The 20,271-nt window shown below is 44.3% G+C and overlaps 1 protein-coding gene across 2 annotated transcripts in view; it reads right to left on the bottom strand.

Moving 5' to 3' along the window:
* The window catches only part of fam184aa (family with sequence similarity 184 member Aa), a 123,320-nt gene that overhangs the window by 30,686 nt on the left and 72,363 nt on the right, over positions 1 to 20,271 (bottom strand). For both annotated transcript variants that reach the window (XM_080720288.1, XM_080720289.1), the window contains exons 15-19: positions 20,079 to 20,193; positions 19,001 to 19,098; positions 14,040 to 14,193; positions 10,489 to 10,616; positions 793 to 977 (exon numbers count right to left, since the gene is read on the bottom strand). In XM_080720288.1, coding sequence (XP_080576414.1) covers positions 793 to 977; positions 10,489 to 10,616; positions 14,040 to 14,193; positions 19,001 to 19,098; positions 20,079 to 20,193 — 680 coding nt within the window. The remainder of the gene's footprint in view (positions 1 to 792; positions 978 to 10,488; positions 10,617 to 14,039; positions 14,194 to 19,000; positions 19,099 to 20,078; positions 20,194 to 20,271) is intronic.

Below are 20,271 nucleotides of genomic sequence, written 5' to 3'. Positions count from 1 at the left end.
TGTGTGTGTGTGTGTGTGTGTGTGTGTGTGTGTGTGTGTGTGTGTGTGTGTGTGTGTGTGCGTGTGTGTCTTGCATCACACCACAGGGCTTGTTACAGAAACCATGTCACACATTCTGAATGGCTGCTATGCCTATAAAAGACTTTACATAGCACGCCACGACAGAATAGTTGATCTCATAACAAAGGACATATCTAAACATTTTGCACCGTCTGTGAGAATGTACAAACATTCCTGTCAAACCCTCCATGTTTCATCTCTGTACAGAAAATCCAGAAATCTTTGCACATCTCTCTGCTAATACACCAGATGTTGTTGTTGTCAATGAAGGAGACAAATCAGTTTCCATTCTTGAAATGGCCTGTACCTTTGATTCTAGCTTGGAGGAAGCCTTTATGACGAAAGTAAATACCAGCCGCTCCTACGAACCATCACAAAGCTAGGTTATAGGTGCAATCTATTTGTGTTCATCTTTGGCAGCCTTGGACATGTACATAGGTTGGTTGTAAGAGGCTTCCAACAACTTGGGATGCCAAAAAAAGCAGCTAAACGGCTTGCAAAGTTCTGTGCAATCTCTTCTACTATCGGTAGTCGCCAAATATGGCGAAGGCGTTGCTATATGTACCCTTGAATGGTGTGTGGTTATTGGATATTTGTCCAGGATTTGCTGACTGTACATTATTTACAGCACCTTGTAATATTTGTGTCCTTGTACTTGTATCTCTTATGTGGAAATAAATGATTGAAATGTGTGTGCATATGCGTGTGCGTGCGTGTGTGAGCGTCTCTCACCTGATCTGGTGGTTGGCCTCGCTGCGGACCCGCAGCACCTCCTTGCCCTTGGCCTCCAGCTCGCGGGTCAGTGTGTCGATGGTCTGGTTCAGAGAGTGGATCTCGTGGTCCAGGTCCGTGATGCGGTTGCTACGGCAACACACCTCCGCCTGCAGGTCCGAGATGCGGCCCCGCAGCTCCTGCTCCTGTCAAGGGGTCAAAGGTCACGTACTGGTTAGAGGTGCAACGGTTAGCCGAAGCAGTGTTTCTCAGACTTTCAAATATCAAGGTCTCCCCTTAATTCTGACAGTGTAACGGGTCCATTTGGTTCCATTTGTACACTGTCAGAGTTACAGACTTGTATGGGTCAATTTAGACCGTCCCTAAAGAAACCCACAGAGTCCCTGGAATCCACTTTGAGAACCACTGGACCAAGATAGATAGATAGATAGATATCTTTATTATCCCAAGGGGGAAACTCAGTTGCCCAATGGTAGCACAGCAGTTTACAGTTATTTACAAAGTTACAGAGAGGTAAGAAAAGGTAGGAAGAAACAAGAACAGTACTGTAACAGTAAAGAGAAGGTGCATCAAGAGAGGGGGGCGAATAATATATAAATATATATATACATAAAGTGTCTTAGGGCACAACTATCAAAATAGTACAGTGTCCTCGGAGATCCAGAGTCCAAAGAGACCATAGCAGTCAATGCTAGTTAGTGCAACAAGTATCTCACTGTCATTGTTAAACAAAGCAAAATACTCAGAAACTACTAACACCAAACTAATCCATAGCTCATTGATTAACCCCCAAACAATATACATTACTTATATACATTTTTTAGCAGTCATTTCCCTTTATCAGTCACCTGGCGTGTTTCCTTGCAGAAAGACACCTCCCCCTGGCTGTATTTTGCTTCTATTCCACTGTTTATGTTGACATTAATCCCTTGGAGGGACGTTTTTATCAGGTGGAACTGGTCGGAGCTCTTAACAATTTTGCTGCCATTTTAAACATAGCTGTAGTAAGCAGCTGCCAAATTGTCCTTACCTTTTTAACATGGGCACGCGCACGCATCGTGCACAATCTGTGCGCGACTCATCTAGTAGACGTGTAGACTCGGTGACACCTTTCGAATAAAAAAACCCCCATTGAAATAGACATATCCGTTGCCACGCTGTATCCCTGCTTATCCGCCAGTGTTTACATGAAAAAACATTGCCCAGTCATGAAGCTTGACTGGGCCATAAAAGTGTCAAGTGCTCATTAGTGATCTCTCTTATCAATGAAAGCATCAAAGACGGCTACCTGTTTGATGCCTGTCATAAAGTGGAGGGGGGAATGTGTTTGTATATTACTGGGGGTGTAACGATATAGTAACTGAATCGAAAAATCGATTTTAATTTGCAATGATCTACTATATCGATATGCAAAAAAATATGCAAAAGCATTTCGTTATCGTATCGGTATCGTTTTACGATGCAGATAATCGGTATCAGATCGTTTTGCAAATAATTGATTGTATGGAAACAGGCAAGTATTTGTGCCTTGTATTTAGCAATTTTAAGAGGGAAATTGAAAAAGAGGGGTTTAACTAATTTGATGCCCACGTGGTGTCAACGCGTCAATCTCTTTGATGTCTACGTGTGCCCATCGACGCGTTTGACGCATTGTACAGTAAACTATACTGTACTGTAGCTACTGTACTTTCTACCGCGGTGATGAAACAAACTCCATTTCCCAAAATGCAGCGCAAAATCACGTGACCAGGAAGTGCTGTCTGCCTCGTTCACTGCCCTGTAAAGCTGCTGCACAAACATGCAGTTTTCTCCGGATCTTTTATTTTTATTTTTTTTTTACGTTCAAAACGTGGCCTTCTCTACCGGCCGTCACACAAACGCTGTGGCGCAGGATTGTTAAATACCGGTCCTGACTGAAAGAAAAGATTTTCGCGAAATAAACAGGACATGCTTGGATTACATTTACTCGGATTACTTTTTTCGCCAGGACCTCGAAGGTAGGCAAAATGGCGGGTTGCCATGGGCACCAGCAAATTAACCCTTGCATTCATCGTGTTTCCATATAGCTACTCTTGGTCTATCGATAAATGTGTGTAATCTCTGTGTTCACGTCAAGCTGTGGGTTTATTGCGATGAATGAACCAATATCGTCCATGTATCGTATCGTCAACCATGTATCGTGATGCGTATCGTATCGTTGTTAAAATGTAGCGTTACACCCCTATATACCAGTAAGACTCCCTAATCGGGAGATAAGCGACCGTTGGTCGCTTATCTCCATAAATAGGCCAAAAAGTAGTTTGTGCAAAATCGTCCTGATGGTGGCGCTAGATGGGACAGATGCGTTGTGATTACATGACTGTAGAGATACTGTGTACTGGTGTGCATGATTTTAGGGCAAAATCTGTAGGAGCAGGGTGACTGTAGAGATACTGTGTAGTGGTTTGTGTGATTTTAGGGCAAATTCTGTAGGAGCAGTGTCCAAAGTGTGTTGTCTTCATTGAGTTTGGGAGAAATGCCAATACTAGCATGCAAGATGCAAGCTCTCCTGCTAAAAGTAGACACACCCACAGGCAGATCTTGATAGTGGACCCAGGTCTGTTTATTTAAGCATGGAGGCTCATCCTTCCTGGACTCCCTGGTGTGAAGGGGTGTGTGTGTGTGTGTGTGTGTGTGTGTGTGTGTGTGTGTGTGTGTGTGTGTGTGTGTGTGTGTGTGTGTGTGTGTGTGTGTGTGTGTGTGTGTGTGTGTGTGTGTGAGAGAGAGAGGACAGTGGCAACATTCCTTGCCACTTGGCAGGTCACACATTATGTTTGAGAGAGAGAGAGAGAGTGTGTGTGTGTGTGTGTGTGTGTGTGTGTGTGTGTGTGTGTGTGTGTGTGACACAGAGAGAGCAGCCCCGTTGGGGTGGTCATTTGGTCATTTTTGCACATTTGGTAATTTTTTACACCTGGGGGTCCCCCAGGGACCTGGGGGTCCCCGAAACTCCGGGGGTCCTTGGAGGTTGTAGTTTGGCAGGCAAGGAGTGTGTGTGCAAAATCTGGCATGGATCGGGGCAACGGTTGCAGAGATATGAGCAGGGCAAAAGTGTGACGTGTGACGTGTGACAGAGGGAGTGACGGAGGGAGTGACGGAGGGAGTGACGGAGGGACAGCCGGTGGAGGTTTGGATAGTGTGCAAGTAACTGCGACCTACGGTCGCAATTACACACAGACTTGCAGTTCCCCTTTAAGGTAAAAGTGCTTAAAGGAGTAGTTCACCACTTTTCAACCTGTCTTCATATAATAGGTCCTCACTAATGTTCATGATAAAATATCAAAAAAAATGTCTACTCAGTCCAAGTCTCCTAGGAGAGCTGTGGGAAGTTCAGAATCCATAGTCTTGTGACATCATCATTTTCCAAAAAAAAAATTAATCAATATTTTTGAAAAAAATATTTAGATTTTTATTATCGCGAGAACAATGGCTTCCACTTTAAAATTGCAACTTTTCAGGAATAGAAAGCCTGCAGTTTCTATAAGCTGGATTGACAATCGATGATGTCACAAGACTATGGGTTTCTGACCTGCCCACAGCCCTCCTCTGAGGGAAAAAAAAAAAAAAAAAAAAAAAAGCTATTTTTGAGTGAGGACCAATTATATGAACATAGGTTGAAAAGTGGTGGAGTGCCCCTTTAAAAATAATGGAAGTCAATTCTCCACCGCCCATTGCACCCCCAAAATATTCCAAGCTGTGCTAACGTGATAAGGGGGACGTAGTAATTAAACACATGTACGATATGCTCATGAACATGCGTGTGCTCACATAGACGCACGTGTGCACAACACAACACACACACACACACACACACACACACACACACACACACACACACACACACACACAGGAGCATTAAGTGCGTAGATATCACGGTGCAGTTGATTCTGCTGTAGTCATCAGGGAACCACACAAGACCTACATACTGTAGTTAACTAGGTCATACACGGGAGGAGAGGAGAGGAGAGGAGAGGAGAGGAGAGGAGAGGAGAGGAGAGGAGAGGAGAGGAGACCATATCTACTTCGCACCATGACCTAAATAGACAGAAATAAGCATGTTTCCTATGAGTAAGGCATGCATTTCATAATCGTGATAATAGATTAATAGATAATCTGTTCGTAATTTCTCCCCAATTTGGTCGCTCACCCATGCACACTGTGGTGCTAGGACAGTGGTTCTCAACCTTTTCAGGACCCCCTTTCAGGACCCCTCAAAATAACCATAGACTATTTGAACTGGGGACCCCCCCACCCTGACAAGCACTTGGAATTTAGGAGTTAGAGGCATTACATTTTAGGTTAACTTGACTAAATATTGTGAAAATTGCAGATCGACAAGTTACTACGCTTTTTAACTGGGGACCCCCCATCGCTGACAAGCACTAAGAGTGAGCGTTGTGAGCATGTAGATCGTCTATTTTCACAATTTCAGCCTCTAATATTTGACAATTTGACCAATGTATAATTTGTCATTTTAGATGTATTAAAAAGTCCTTCAATTGTCACTTTATAAATGTGCATATACCCTCTATACACTTAAAATTGATGCTGGTTTGTTTACAGTTGAGTGAGAAAACAATGTTACACGTTAAGTTAATCATCTGGGGATCCCCCAAAATAATTTGGGGACCCCCCTGGGGGTCCCGACCCACATGTTCAGATCCACCGCCTTACACCACAGTGTGTTTTCACGATGGTTGCGTTATGTCATGATAATGGTTATGGGTTCGCTCATGTTCAACAAAACAACGGTTAATCTTCCGGATAACAGACTACAGTATGAGCATCTCGCCACTACCACTGGTCATTATTTCTGGGATTAGGACGGAGTTCCCGGGATTCAACGGTAATTGGTTTCAGAGGAGTTAGAATTAAAGAGAGAAAATGAGAAAGAAAAACAGGGTTTAGAAGCGTGTCAAAGGATGGTTCATCCACGCAACGCCTAAATTATAACTTTTTAATTTGTAATAGCCGCTCTGACATAACGCTTTGACATCACTGTAATGTCATGGGAACCACTCTAACAGAATCCCTTTTATGTCCATATATGGAGATCCCTGATGTCATCAATATTAAGCCCATATCTACTGTAACAGGACTTCACATGGGAATGCCCATATATGGAGGAAGACAGCCCATATCTGTGTGGCTGGTTCAGACAGGGATCTCCATGTATGGGCATAAAAGGGATTGTACAATGTGTACTGCACATAACCCTGGTGGTTCCTGGACCTCACGTTGAGAACCAGGGGGCTAATCAGGGGCGTTTTTATGAGTGGGCCTGGGTGGGCCCAGGCCCACCCAGGCCCACCCATGTAGAAAGCTGGCCCACCCATCAATTTTCGCAAAAAAGAAATATATATATATTTTTTCATTTTTTTTAATCATGTCTCTTTCATTAAATAATCTTTTTTTTTGTGATCATCATCTTGCTTAACACTTATGGTGCCAACCCCAAGTTGTTTTTTTTTTGTTCAAAAATGTTTTTTTTTGTACCCCAAAAAATGTATTAGGCATGATCGCGATCGCGAATTTGCATGTTTAACCCCCATACCAACCCATTCTTTCAAACATGGCAGTCATGTTTGTTTACATCTGAAGAAAACATAATGGCTGCTTAATCATGAATGCCCGTGGTGCATGATTAGGCATGGGCGTGCACGATCCGTGCACTATGAATTACATAGAAGTCTATGAAAACCTAGCACTGGTCCATCGCGACACCTCCCGGTGACGCTCTGACAGACCCGTCGGGAAATGGCTAGACCCCAGTATCTGAGCCCCTCCGAGCGCTCAACATCAGTCAAAATAAACAAAACTATTTCACTACTCACCAAACCAAAGGTAGTTTTGCGTTGTTGAAACTCTATTCTCCGCGGTGGTGAACCCCTCAGCACCCCACCTACTCTGTAAAATACATTATTTTTGCCATGAAATAAAACGCACCTACCTTGAGCCACCTAGCGGCCACCGCAGATACAATGGTTCACAACCCGGAAATAAGCGGCGGTCGAGTTGGATGCACTTTATTTCATGCCAAAAATAGTGTATTTTGCAGAGTGGGTGGGGTGCTGAGGGGTTCACCACCGCGGAGAATAGAGTTTCAACAACGCAAAACTACCTTTGGTTTGGTGAGTAGTGAAATAGTTTTGTTTATTTTGACTGATGTTGAGCGCTCGGAGGGGCTGAGATACTGGGGTCTAGCCATTTCCCGGCGGGTCTGTCAGAGCGTCACCGGGAGGTGACGCGATGGACCAGAGCTAATGGAAACCATGGCAACTTGGACTTTCAAAGACATTTAATTGATGGCACCAAGCAGGTTAATATGAATAAATGAACAGTACTTGCTCCAGTGATGCATCTTTTACACTAGCAGCAGTTGGCTACTGTGTGTTTGGAGGGGGAGTGTTAGTTTATATCTGTAAATGTGTTGTTGGGATGAAGTGCAGCTGGGAACTCATTGCTTTGTATTAGCCTATTAATTATTGTTCATTGATACTGCCGCCCGCACCCATTTTAACCCCCAAAAACACAAATAATTTACAGATTTTTTTTTAATAAAAAATAATCCAGACATTTTGCGCGCAAGAGTCCCACCCTGGGCCCACCTTGAAGTTGCCAGGCCCACCCTATTTCTCTGTTCTGGCTGCGCCCCTGGGGCTAATAGTGCAACATCTGACTGTAAGGAAAATACACAACAGTCGTTCTGACGTCCCTGTTTGTCTGTTGCATTCGTCTGAAACATTTACCAACTATGGAGTCAAACACCTCCTGGCAGAGATGTGCGCTCCACTGGGCACATGAACCCAAATAAGCATAGATGTAGGCTATGCCAAGGCGATGATCTGAAACATATTATAGTAGGCTATATAATTTGTATACTGTACATTAAATAAAAAGGTGAAAACTTCCCCATAGGGGTGCTGGAGCACCTGCAGCACCTATAGTTCCCACGGCTATGGCCGGAGCCACCGTCTGTGCCAAAACATCACATTCACTTTCACTTTCAGCGGTGCAGTGATGCGTGGGTATTTAGGAAGCAAAGCAAGTCACCACAGTTTGATTTGATCATTGCTTAGTCAATTTTTTGCCTTTTTGGTCGGCGGGGCCTTACGCAGACTGCATAGTCTGCGTTTACGGCCCGCCGGCGCTGCTGCCAGTTCCCACCTGATGTTGTGAGGGAGTTCCTTCTGCTCCATGCCGTACTGAACAACAGCTAGCGTGCATAACTTCTTGAGTGTTGGACTTAAATCCAAGATGTACAAATCATCTGTGAGTGTGTTGTTGCCTCCAAAGAGGACGATACGATCTCCCACCTTGCAACAGCACATCCCATAACGCTCAGAAGGGCCTCTTCCCTTGGGCTTAACCCTCTCCCAGGAGAAGCTCTCTGGGTTCAATTTCCACACATCTTTAAAGTAGTTCCAGCCTATTATGTACAGCTCTCCATTGTAGACAAAGGCTGAATGAGCCCAGCGTCGTTTTGGTAGACGCTGTGCAGATGCAGAAGGCATGCTCTGCCAGCAGTTGGTCTCTGTGTCAAACACTGTGATGTTATTGGCTCTTTTCCCCCTGGCGATGGGGTCCCCATCGCTCCTAAATACAAACATCTTTGTCCCAATGATGGTAGCAGAGTGTTCTGCTGAAACAGGTGGTGGAGTCCCTCTGGTGTTAATTAAAGACCAGACCATGGTGGTGTTGGACAACGCCAACTTGTAGATGTCCTTAGTCCATCCAGTCTGCTGGGTGCGTCCTCCATTGACATACATGACCTTCCCCAACACACAGGCTGAGTGGTCCCGCCTCGCCTCTGGAACAGTTCCAGAAATCTTGGGCTTGAACCATATGTGGGCGTCGACATCAAAGGCATAAAGACGGTTACTGTAAGGAACCCCTCCCCAAATGTAGATGCAATCTGATATGAGTACAGCGGTGTGGCCCCAGCGCCTGGAGGGGACATCCAGTGGGACTTCCCATCTTCCAGTCGTCACTGGGGGCAACTTCATCCAGAGTAAAGACACTGTGTTGAAGATGTGAACTTCGATCTTATCCCTTTTATTATATTTCCCTCCAAAGGAATAAACTTTGTGTCCTACTGCGACAGCAGCATTGTCTCCCTTTGGTTCTCCTCTCAGATGTACCGTCCAACACAACATTACACACGCAGCCCGCACCACCGTAAAACAGTGTCACCAGCTACAATAATACAATAATTGGAAAACAGATATAAGCCGTCACGCTAAAAATGGCTGAATGATATTTTCTTTATTCGACACGTCATTATAAAGGACACAGTGACGTATAGGCCTACGATGTCATTGAATTATGATGTCATTATGGCTAGGGTTGGGTACCGAATTTCGGTACCAAGCAGGAACCCATAAGCCCATTCGGTACCACCTATCGGTTCCTAGGGGAGCGTTTCGCTGTTTCTATGCGTCATCTTTTCGACACCCAAACCAAACCCTTACCTCCGTGGGGTGAGTCGCTAACTCACCTTTTTTCAAGGTATATTAATGACATAGTTCAATGTTGAAAATGGGTGGCATTCCCCTTTAAGTAGAAGTATCAATACTGCAATGTAGAAATGCTCTGTTACTATAGTAATAGTCCGGAATTCAAAACTTACTTGAGTGAGAGTGCAAAAGTAATGGTATGAAAATGTCACATTTCACAAGTTTTCAAAATATAAAATCTAGGAAATATAGCCGATCTACAAGTATGGTACTTGAGTAAATGTATTCAAACTAATGTTCTACGGCAATCAGAACGGCTGTGCTGGTCCTCAATATGGCCGCTGTAGGACTACAAATGAAACCCTTGAATATCTAAATGACATGTATGGTCTTCCAGGGTAGGCAAGTGCTATGGTGTCAGTCTGTCACTATAGCACTTGCAGTCAGTCTGTCTGTAACGTCACACGTCACACTTTTGCCCCACTCATAGCTCCGCCACCGTTGCCCCTATCCATGCCAAACTTTGCACACACACTCCTTGGCTGCCAAACCACAACCTCTTTTCTCACATGGCCCTCTTCTAGCGCCACAGATTCTTGAAAAAAACACATTTTTGGACACTGTTCCTACAGATTTTCTAAAATCACACAAAGAGGTACACAGTCAGGGACGTGCTGGCCATTGAGAAAAGCGGGACAACTCCCAAACGTCCGTTCATTCTCAGCCGGTCCAGGCCGGCCATTAGGAAAAAAAAATAAATAAAATGTCGGCCTTCGTTCCATTTTAGGGGCTGGGCAGCCAACAAAGTAAATCGTCACTGTCGGGCAGAAACCTCGTATCTCCAAGTTTCAAATGTATAAATCTTTTCGCAAAGCAAAGCCCTGCTTCATCATACAAGGCCGTTGCACAAAAGTTGTGAAAACAGCAGATCTACAAGCACACATGTGTGCTTGTAGATCGGCTGTTTTCACTAGTTTAAATCATTTTTAAAATGATAAATACAAAACAAACGGTTTTGGACATACAAGGTTTCCACCCGACAATGACGAAATATAACTCATGTAATTGGCCCACTGGCTTGTCACTATAGAGAGAGATCTCTCTCTCTAGCGCGCAATGAGGGCCTCTCCAACTCTTTTTCCCGGGCTGAATCAAGGGCCCAGCACGTCCCTGTGACAAGGGTTTGGTGTCTTTGGTCCTATACCTGCTTCTGGCACTGCTCCTTGGTCTTGTCCAGCTCCTTCTTGGCGACCGTGTTGTCCTTCAGGTGGACCTGTTTCAGGTGCTCGATGGCCGTGGCGTGCAGGTGGTTCAGCTCTGAGCGGAGAGACGCTATGGCGGAACGAGAGAGAGAGGGAGGGAGGGTGGGTGGGGGAGGGAGAGATGGAGAGAGACACAAACCCAGGGAGACAGGCAGAGATAATGAGAGAGAGAGAAAAAGGAGGAGAGAGAGAGCAGGGGCGTCACAAGGGGGGGAAAGTGGGACTGAGTAGGGCCCAAGGTGGAGGGGCCTTAATTATGTTATACTTTAGCTATTGAAAAAAGAAGATCTACAAGCTTGTAGATCTGCTATTTTTGAAAAGTCATGAAAATGTGTGCAATATGTTTTAAGCGAACATTTGTGACTCACATTTTGCTTCTAGGAGGTCCCTGGAACTACATATTTTGAGATGGGGGTCCGTGGCCAAATACATTTTGGGGGTCCTTCAAAGGTTTGAGCACCACTGACATAGAAACATAGGTTTTTCACGATTTTTCAAAAATAGCAGATCTACAAGCTCAAGCTTGTATATTTTTTTCAATAGTTAAAGCACAAAATAATTCGTAATAATGCGTTCCCGGTCTAAATTGGTTAAACCCCCTCCCCCTATGAAGGACATTCATGGGGGGCCCGCAGTGGATCCTTGTACCGAGGGCCCAGAATTTGTTGTGACACCCGAGAGAGAGAGAGTGAATTAGATGAGCAGCAGATGGAGGTTCTCTGCAGTGAGTCCAGTATTGATCTAGTACAGCAGAACTCACCTCCATCCATTCTAGACTCAGACACTCTCATTACAGGCACCGACGAGGCCCCGCGTGTTGCAGAGTGAACGCATCTATAGGGCATTCTGTCTTTCTGCCTGTCTGCCTGCCTGCCTGTCTTTAGTCTTTACACACAGGCATAGCAGTGTGTTTTCCATAAAACTCTTGGGATTTAAAACAGTGGTTTTTCCAATATCTCGGGAAAATGAGCTCAAGTGGAGGTTTTGACCGAAGGGCTTTTTACTACTTTTCATTGGTTCAATATTATTTTGGCACAAAACATTTTTGATGGGGGGGGGGGGGGGGGGGGGGCGGGTGTTGTTGGCTTTGTGCCTGCGACTGAACCACAGTTGCGATGATATCACTGACTGTAGCCCGGGTGCATCCCCCCATTCAGGCATGCTGCCATTCAGACATCCCTCCATTCAGACACTGACCCTATAACCTATGGAAGTGTCGCAATTCAGACAATTGGAAGTCAATGTCTGAATGTTAGCAAGTCAGAATGGAGAACGCCCTGCTCACTCAGCCGTTCTGTAGCCCTGCTCCTGCTACCCCTCTGCTGTTCTGTAGCTATGTGTGTGTGTGTGTGTGTGTAGATATTGTAGCTGATCTGTCTGCTGCAACATGATGTGTGCAGGCTGGGGCTGTCTGTCTAACGTGGTGTTGTCGGGTGCAATCTTATAACTACATAGATGCTAGTGTCCCTGTATCCTGGGCACGTCATTCATGATGACAGGCGAACAGTTGGCGAAAGCAATAGCAGATCCATAAGCTCACAGCGAGTCGCGACGCGCTGTGAGCTTATGGATCGGCTATTACTTTCGGGTGAAGAGTTTTGGTGTGCAGGGGGAAAATAAACGATTTTTATACAACAGTGTTCACACCACAATATCTCTATTTTTCTTGGGACAAAAAGAGAGAGGCTGATGTAATTTTGTGCAATTCAGCCGTATGGAAATATTTGTAGTAAGAGTAAAGCAACAATGCGCTGCATGAATAAAACAATCTACCGACTTTGGCGAGGAATAGCTATCAAAACATGACCTGAACTTCTAAGTACTGCTCCTGGCACAAAGCATATTCACATGGGAGGTCCAAAACTATTTGAGAACTACTGATTTAGAAGGCATTTGTAGAATTGGTCCCTGCTCTACAGTATCTGTCTCTCTCTCTGTCTCTCTCTCTCTGTCATTTCATGTGTGTATGAAGACACTTCAGGTGGCATATAATGATGCTTTTCGAATACTTCTGAAACTACTTCTGAAAGATGGACTAGTGCAAGTGAAATGTTTGTACTGTAACTAGAAATGTACCCACCTTTCATGCTGTATTGAGGAACTTTAAGTTTAGATTTATGTGTGGACTTGTGCAGCCAAAGAATGTATTTATCATGGCCTGGACAGAAGTGATACAAGGTATTCCTCCTTGCTTCTGGAAACACCGGAGGCAATGTTTATAATTATGTTTTTAATCGAGTGAAGTTTATCATCATCTCTCTCTCTCTCAGACATTTTTGTCATAGTTTATTTAGTCCGGTTTAGTCTCCTCAAATTGTTTTAGTCTAGTCTTAGTCTAGTCGACTATATCAAAACACTTTAGTCTTTTAGTCTTAGTCTTTTGGGATTAGTCTTAGTCTTTTAGTCTTAGTCTTTTAGGCTAAGTCTAAAAAAATGTCTACTGTCTGTTACTCTGTCAGTGCAATATCAAAAAGATTCAGAAAAAATACAGTGCAATTCTGAGTTCTCAAAAAATAATAAACGAAACACCATCTTGGCTGTAATGCCATTTCACCTTAATATACAGTAGCAAATACACATTTATGTTAATGTTCAAGTAAAACTGCTATGGCTAGGGCTCAATGCCTAGTGTATGCCACAGTGCCACAGCCAGGCACAACATCTCTGCTCTGCAAATAACAGTATCAATCACATCTGACACTGTCTGCTACTCTTTGTGCAAAACCAACGAGATTTGAAAAGAACAGATAAGTAGCCTACCTACATTCTCAAATGTAAAGATAAAAGAAGTGTTTGGGTTTAATTCCATTTAGTTTTAGACTTAGATATAGTCTTAGTCTTAGACTTTATAATAACACACATTTAGTCTTAGTCTTCTGAAATTGTTTTGGTCTAGTCAAGTCTTAGTCGATTAAATATAAAAATCTTAGTCGACTTAGTCTATAGTCTTAGTCAACAAAATCAGGGACGTGCTGGGCCCCTGATTCAGCCCAGGAAAAAGAGTTGGAGAGGCCCTCATTGCGCACTATAGAGAGAGATCTCTCTCTCTATAGCGCTGCTGCTACTTTGCCATTTCAGATCATGACAAGTGACAAGCCGGTGGGCCAATTACATGAGTTGGAAACCTTATGTCTAAAACCGTTTGTTTTGTATTTATCATTTAAAAAATGATTTAAACTAGTGAAAACAGCCTCGCATCGCGTGGCGTTGTGTGCTTGTAGATCAGCTGTTTTCACTACTTTTGTGCGACGGCCTTGTATGATGAAGCAGGGCTTTGCTTTGTGAAAAAAAATACAAATTTGAAACTTGGAGATACAAGGTTTCTGCCCGACAGTGACGATTTACTTTGTTGGCCGCCCAGCCCCCAAAATGGAACGAAGGCCGACATTTAATTCCCGGCCTGGACCGGCCGGGAATGAACCGGCCTTTCGGGAGTTGTCCCGCTTTTCCCAATGGCCAGCACGTCCCTGAACAAAATTAACACTGCTCTCACCCAGCATGGCCTTGCCCTCGTCCTCCAGCTCGAAGCGCAGCGTCTGCAGCTCCTGCTCAGACTGCTGGTGCAGGATGTCCAGGGTTCTCCTGTGGGCCTCCTTCAGCACCTGCACCTCCTCCCTCTGCTCCTGCTTCAGACGCTCCTCCAGAGCCTGGGGAGAGGAGGCGAGGTCAAAAAGGATTCTCCAACATTACTTCTTAGCAGGGGTGTCGCAACAAATTCTGGGCCCTGGGTGCTTTAACTATTGAAAAATAGCAGATATACCACACTATCACCACACATTTTAGCTTATCACCTAAAATGTGTGGTGATAGGCTCTTCACCGCAGACTCTGATAAGGGCTTTAGACTCCTACATTCAATCCCTCATAACACACAGGACTAGGAACTATTCATTTACAGAATGTCTGTCCGTCCGCCGTCTGCCGTCTGTCGGGCTGACATCACTGATATTAAACAGTGTCGCCACCATGGTAACAATGCCCAACTGACATCAACAAAGCCCAACTGGCTACAGTGCCCATAATTTGGAAATGACATCACAGACTGGCCTGGACACGGAACACACTATATATGGGCATATGAAAAAGAGGGCCAGCCAGACAGACAGATATAACTAGGGTGACCAGATCCAAACTGTTCATTTGAGGGACAGAAGTACCATGTGTGTGGGACAATGTGGGCAGGGGGGTTAATAGCAACTTAGGCTACTTAAGTTGCTATTAAATGCTTTGAGGTCATTTGATACTGCCTATCGTTTTGTTAGTAACCTGCTGTAGCCTAGGGTATATTTCTCTCTTGCAGGAAAAGAGACAATGAGATTTATAATGGAAAGCCAACTATTTCTGTTGTTGTTTTCAAACAGACTTGTGAAGATAAATATCCCTTCGTCGACAATAATACAAATGATTAACAACAAGGTAGGGCATACGTTTACGAGGGGAAAACAACTAAACTATGGAGGTACGACCGACAGCATCGATTGTGTCCAAGGCATTGTGTAGGGTGTGAAATAATCCCATTAAAACACACTGAAGCTCTTTGGCACATGGTCAAATAAGAAGCCTATGGTTGGTAATCCGTCCCAGAGTGGCACGCTGGCTGGCAGCACGGCGGGCACCAGCTCTGTGCCAGCTTGTAGGCCATCATAACAGAACAATGGGAACGACGCCGCAATGGAACTGTGGCTGTCTTCAGCCCGCCTTTAATCCAGTTAGACCGGGTACGCATTATAATGCATTATTTAATGCTTTTTTTATGCTAAACAATTGCAGATATACAAGCTCACAGTGCGAGCTTGTAGATCTGCTATTTTTTATTTTATTGTGAAAAAGTCTTTGAATATTTTGACCCGATTCTATAAGTGTCTTCTGAATCCTTCTAAGGTTTATTTTTTAAGTTAAAAAGGTTCCATGTCAGTGGTGCTCAAACTTTTACATGTCAAGGACCCCTAAAATGATATGTATTTGGCCACGGACCTCCATCTCAAAATATTTAGATCCAGGGACCCCCCAGAAGAAACATTTGAGTTACAAACGTTCGCTTTAAAAATACTTACAGTATATTCAAAGATTTGCACACATTTTTACGACTTTTTCAAAAATAGCAGATCTACAAGCTTGCAGCGCGGCACTTGGTGCCGCGCTGTGAGCTTGTATATCTGCTATTTTTCAATAGTTATCCTAGGTCTAAAAGGCTTAAAGAACCAACAATGGATTCATCAGCCCTCTCTCTCTGGCCATAGCCGTTGACACCAGATCAAAATAGATAGCAGCCATTAATAACGGTTTGCGGTTATTGCTGTCAAGGTACACAGACGTAAATGGCAGAGAGACAGACGGACAGATCAGCAAGCTGTTGGCTCATAGAAGCCATTGTTATGGATGAGATTCAATACACGGCAGATATCATGTATATAAATAAATGCTACCACATACACAGCATAAAGTATACCGGTATATCTTTATTTGTTTTATATAATCTGTTTCGATCTCTTCTGCTCTCCCTCTACCCCTGTCCTCTCTCTCTTCCCATGGACTACTACACAAATGATGGAGCGCGTACGGAAAACCAACATTAACATTATTGGCATTTTGGCAGACGCCATTGTAGACCTGGCGTACTATAGTGCAGTGGTTCTCAACCTTTTCAGGCCACAACCCCCAAAATAATCATATTTTAACTGGGGACCCCCACCCTGACGATCACTAAGAGTTGAGGCATTACATTTTGTATAACACGGTTGTTCTATTGTGAAAATAGCAGATCTACATGCTCACAACGCCTCAAGTTACTTGGCGTTGTGCACGTGAGCAGTGCATGTTCGCTCACTGGAAACACTCTGCTACACCAGTGGGTCTCAAAGTGTGGTCCAGGGACCCTCATGGTTCATTGGGGCGTTCCAAATGACCCCTTGAAAAGGTGTGTATGTAGCTCTCAGAGTGCACAAATGGAACCAAATGGACCCTCCATTTGTACACTCCCAGAGTTAGGTTAGGTTTGAGAACCACTGTGCTACAGTACATGAAATGGAACAGAGCCTTTAGTATCATTGGTGACTAGGGATGGAGCTTGAAAGAATGGCCCACTACAAACTCGATAACACATTTATTGAGTACCCGGTATCAATAAACTTTAGGCTTATCATGTTTGTTATCGAGCATTGCGGCCCGTGACGTCATGTTTAAACAATCAAGACAAGAGGCGATCAAGAAATGATTACAGTACTATTCATAATATAAAGCCATTTAACACTCATTGCACACTAATATGATGTGTTACTTTTGTCAGTTGTCATCTTCATAGATGGCGGTCAGCCACAAACTCACAGTCACAACAACTGGCCAATAAAAAAAAGATAACAGCTCTGTTGAAAATTTGTATCACGTCTTTCCACAAAATATTTGGAAACGCTCAAAAGTGGGCTCGATAAAAGCCTGGCTCAATAAGCAGGATGGATCGATAAGGTGCTCATTATCAATAAAAATGAACGAGCTCCATCCCTATTAGTGACACCTTTGAAGGAAGACAAGAGACCCAACTTCTCTCCAATATGGCTGCTGTGCGTATGGGGCTCTTAAAGGGGATGACCTCCCATTTTCAGTAATCAACTATATATTTTATATATGTTAATGAGTGAACATTAGCCCAAGTGCCCCCCCTCCTTTGGAAAGGGGAACGGAGTTGTGACGATTTGGGGGTCACGTGACCAGTGACGTAGGCTCTCTGGTAAATGCAGCCTGCATTCCTTACATTCCAGTGGGACAGTTCCAACTCGGCAGAAACAGCGCGACTTCAATTGAAATACAGAGCATTTTCAGCCATGTCAGTTGTATTGTGTACAAGGGCTGTGTCTTGTGAGCTAGAATATGTATCCATATGCCATCCAAAACGAGCAGGATCTACTCCTTCTGCTATTATTACTTTGTTTACACACGGACTAGGGAAGTAGGGCGGAAATACATGCCCATATTTGGCGGAACGTGATAACGTCTTTCAACGAGCGACGGACGGCCGCATCGGCACTTTCGGAGCTCAGTTGGAGGAAACGAGACGGACAGAGAGAGAAACAAGCACAGACAAATTGAGAGAGAAACCCACTTTCTCCAAAAAAAAGTCACAGTCTGTCCGTCTCACTCTCGTGTTGTTTTGTTTTTATTTCCCTCCTTGTGAGCTCCGAGCGAGTAGCGCGCCGCGCTGCCCGTCGCTTGTTGAAAGACGTCATCAAGTTCCACCAAATATGGGCATGTATTTCCGCCCTACTTCTCTAGTTCCGTGTAAACAAAGTAATAATAGCAGAAGGAGTAGATCCTGCTCGTTTTGGATGGCATATGGATACATATTCTAGCTCACAAGACACAGCCCTTGTACACAATACAACTGACATGGCTGAAAATGCTCTGTATTTCAATTGAAGTCGCGCTGTTTCTGCCGAGTTGGAACTGTCCCACTGGAATGTAAGAAATGCAGGCTGCATTTACCAGAGAGCCTACGTCACTGGTCACGTGACCCCCAAATCGTCACAACTCCGTTCCCCTTTCCAAAGGAGGGGGGGCACTTGGGCTAATGTTCACTCATCAATTATTAACATATATATAAAATATATAGTTGATTACTGAAAATGGGAGGTCATCCCCTTTAAGTCTGACATCATTTTGTAGGCAGAGGAGAACTTTTGGGGCCATATGGCCCCAGCGCCCGTGAATCTTTTTACTATTTACTAATTTGTCTTCTCTTTCTTGTTGACAGGAAAGTGGTAGAATTATACATTAGTCGTTATTTTTGTCTCGAATCTGTTGAAATAGCGAGGGACACATATTGACAATAGATCTGCTTGGAGGTCTGACTACAAAATGATGTCACGGCTTAAAAGCCCCATAGCCTGCCCCAAACTAGACCCACCCCATTGCCAATTTCTTTGACACAATCTCTTGCTTAACCATTTTCAGCTTGTGTGTGCACTGCAGGGACGTGCAGAGAATGTTAGAGAGGCAGGGGCTGAACCATCTAAAAAGGGCCTTTTGGTGAAAATATTGAAAATAGCAGACCTCAAAGCTCACAACGCAACGCGTTGTGAGCTTGGAGGTCTGCTATTTTCAGCTTGGATGTCGGCTATTTTCGGTGGGCGATACCACACTGAACTAAACATAATCAACAGAGAGGACAATTCTTTCAACATAAGAGGCTGCATTCAAGTTCAGGAGAGTTTGGACAAGGCAATTCTTTTTAATAATGTTGCCTTCAGATATGGCATGGAAAGAGGGGGCATTTACTTTACTTTCATCGTAGTGAAAACTGCATTCATGGTCTGGAGAGGGCACTCTTTACAGCCTGATAAAAGGGCAGGGGCTCAAGCCCCCTTTGATGTCGATGTGTGCACGTGCCTGTGTGTGTGTGTGTGTGTGTGTGTGTGTGTGTGTGTGTGTGTGTGTGTGTGTGTGTGTGTGTGTGTGTGTGTACCCTGATCTGGTGTTGTCTGGCATCCTCCATGGTACTCAAAGCACAGCAGTGGGCCTCCTGCAGACGATGCTCCCGCCTCTGGTGCTCCCTCTGCAACTCTGAGAGTTCACATGCATATGCACGCACACGCACACACAAACGCACGTGCACACGCACGCACACGCACACGCACACGCACACACACACACACACACACACACACACACACACACACACACACACACACACACACACACGTCTCAGGATACAGATCGTGAAAATGTGTGCAAATCTTTGAATATATGTATTTTTTTAAGCGAACATTTGTAACTAAAATTTTGCTTCTGGGGGGTCCCTGGAACTAAACATTTTGAGATGGGGGTCTGTGGCCAAATACTTATCATTTTGGGGGTCCTTCACATGAAAAAGTTTGAGCACCACTGAGAAACATAGGTTTTTAAAAAAAAACCTTCAGAAGGATTCGAAATATTCAAAGACTTGCACAAATCTTCACGATTTTTCAAAAATAGCAGATCTACAAGCTCGCAGATTTTGGTGCGACACCCCTGTATGTCGTCACATACCAACATAGCCCACTGTGTCAGCCACATACATACAGACAGCACTGATCGCCCAGAGCACAAGTAAGCCGTATTTGGCTATGAGTGATGCAAGTTGGCAGCTCGACAGTGCACTCTAGTTTCTCTACTGTCCATCCACATCAACAACATCTGGTGTAGCATAGCTGTAACATCTGAAAAGGCATCATTTTAATAATTGGACAGTTTGAACATGGCATTTGAAACACAAGAGTGCTATGTAACTGTCAAGATCGTCAGTGTTCATTGACTGGTAGCCTATCCTAGTTTCTTTGTCACTGTTCTCTCTATACGCAGTATGGGATTATATTGCTGTTGATTATTGTATTGTATTGTATCTCGGCTATATTGCAAATGAGGGCCTAAACCTCAATTATACTCTGAGTTTAAATAAAGGTTATGATGATGATGATGATGATTGACGTTAATATTTATGCTTACCCTGCTCTGGATAACAGCGGGCGCTAGATGCCTATAAAGTGTAAAATCCCGATCTTTACCTTTGAGCTGTTGGCTCAGGAGCTCCCTCTCCTGGCTGAACTGAGACTGCAGCTGCTGAAGAGCCGACTGGGACTGAGACAACTGAAGCTCCAGAGACTGCTTCAGCAGAGAGATCTGGACACAGACAGACACAGAGATCATCGGTTACATCTGGCCGTCATAGGCGCCGGAGCCGGGTCCATTTGGTCCGGA

The sequence above is a fragment of the Nannobrachium achirus genome (assembly GCF_963921795.1).
Source record: "Nannobrachium achirus genome assembly, chromosome: 24".
Classification (NCBI taxonomy): domain Eukaryota; kingdom Metazoa; phylum Chordata; class Actinopteri; order Myctophiformes; family Myctophidae; genus Nannobrachium; species Nannobrachium achirus.
This window is presented reverse-complemented; position numbering and strand designations above follow the sequence as displayed.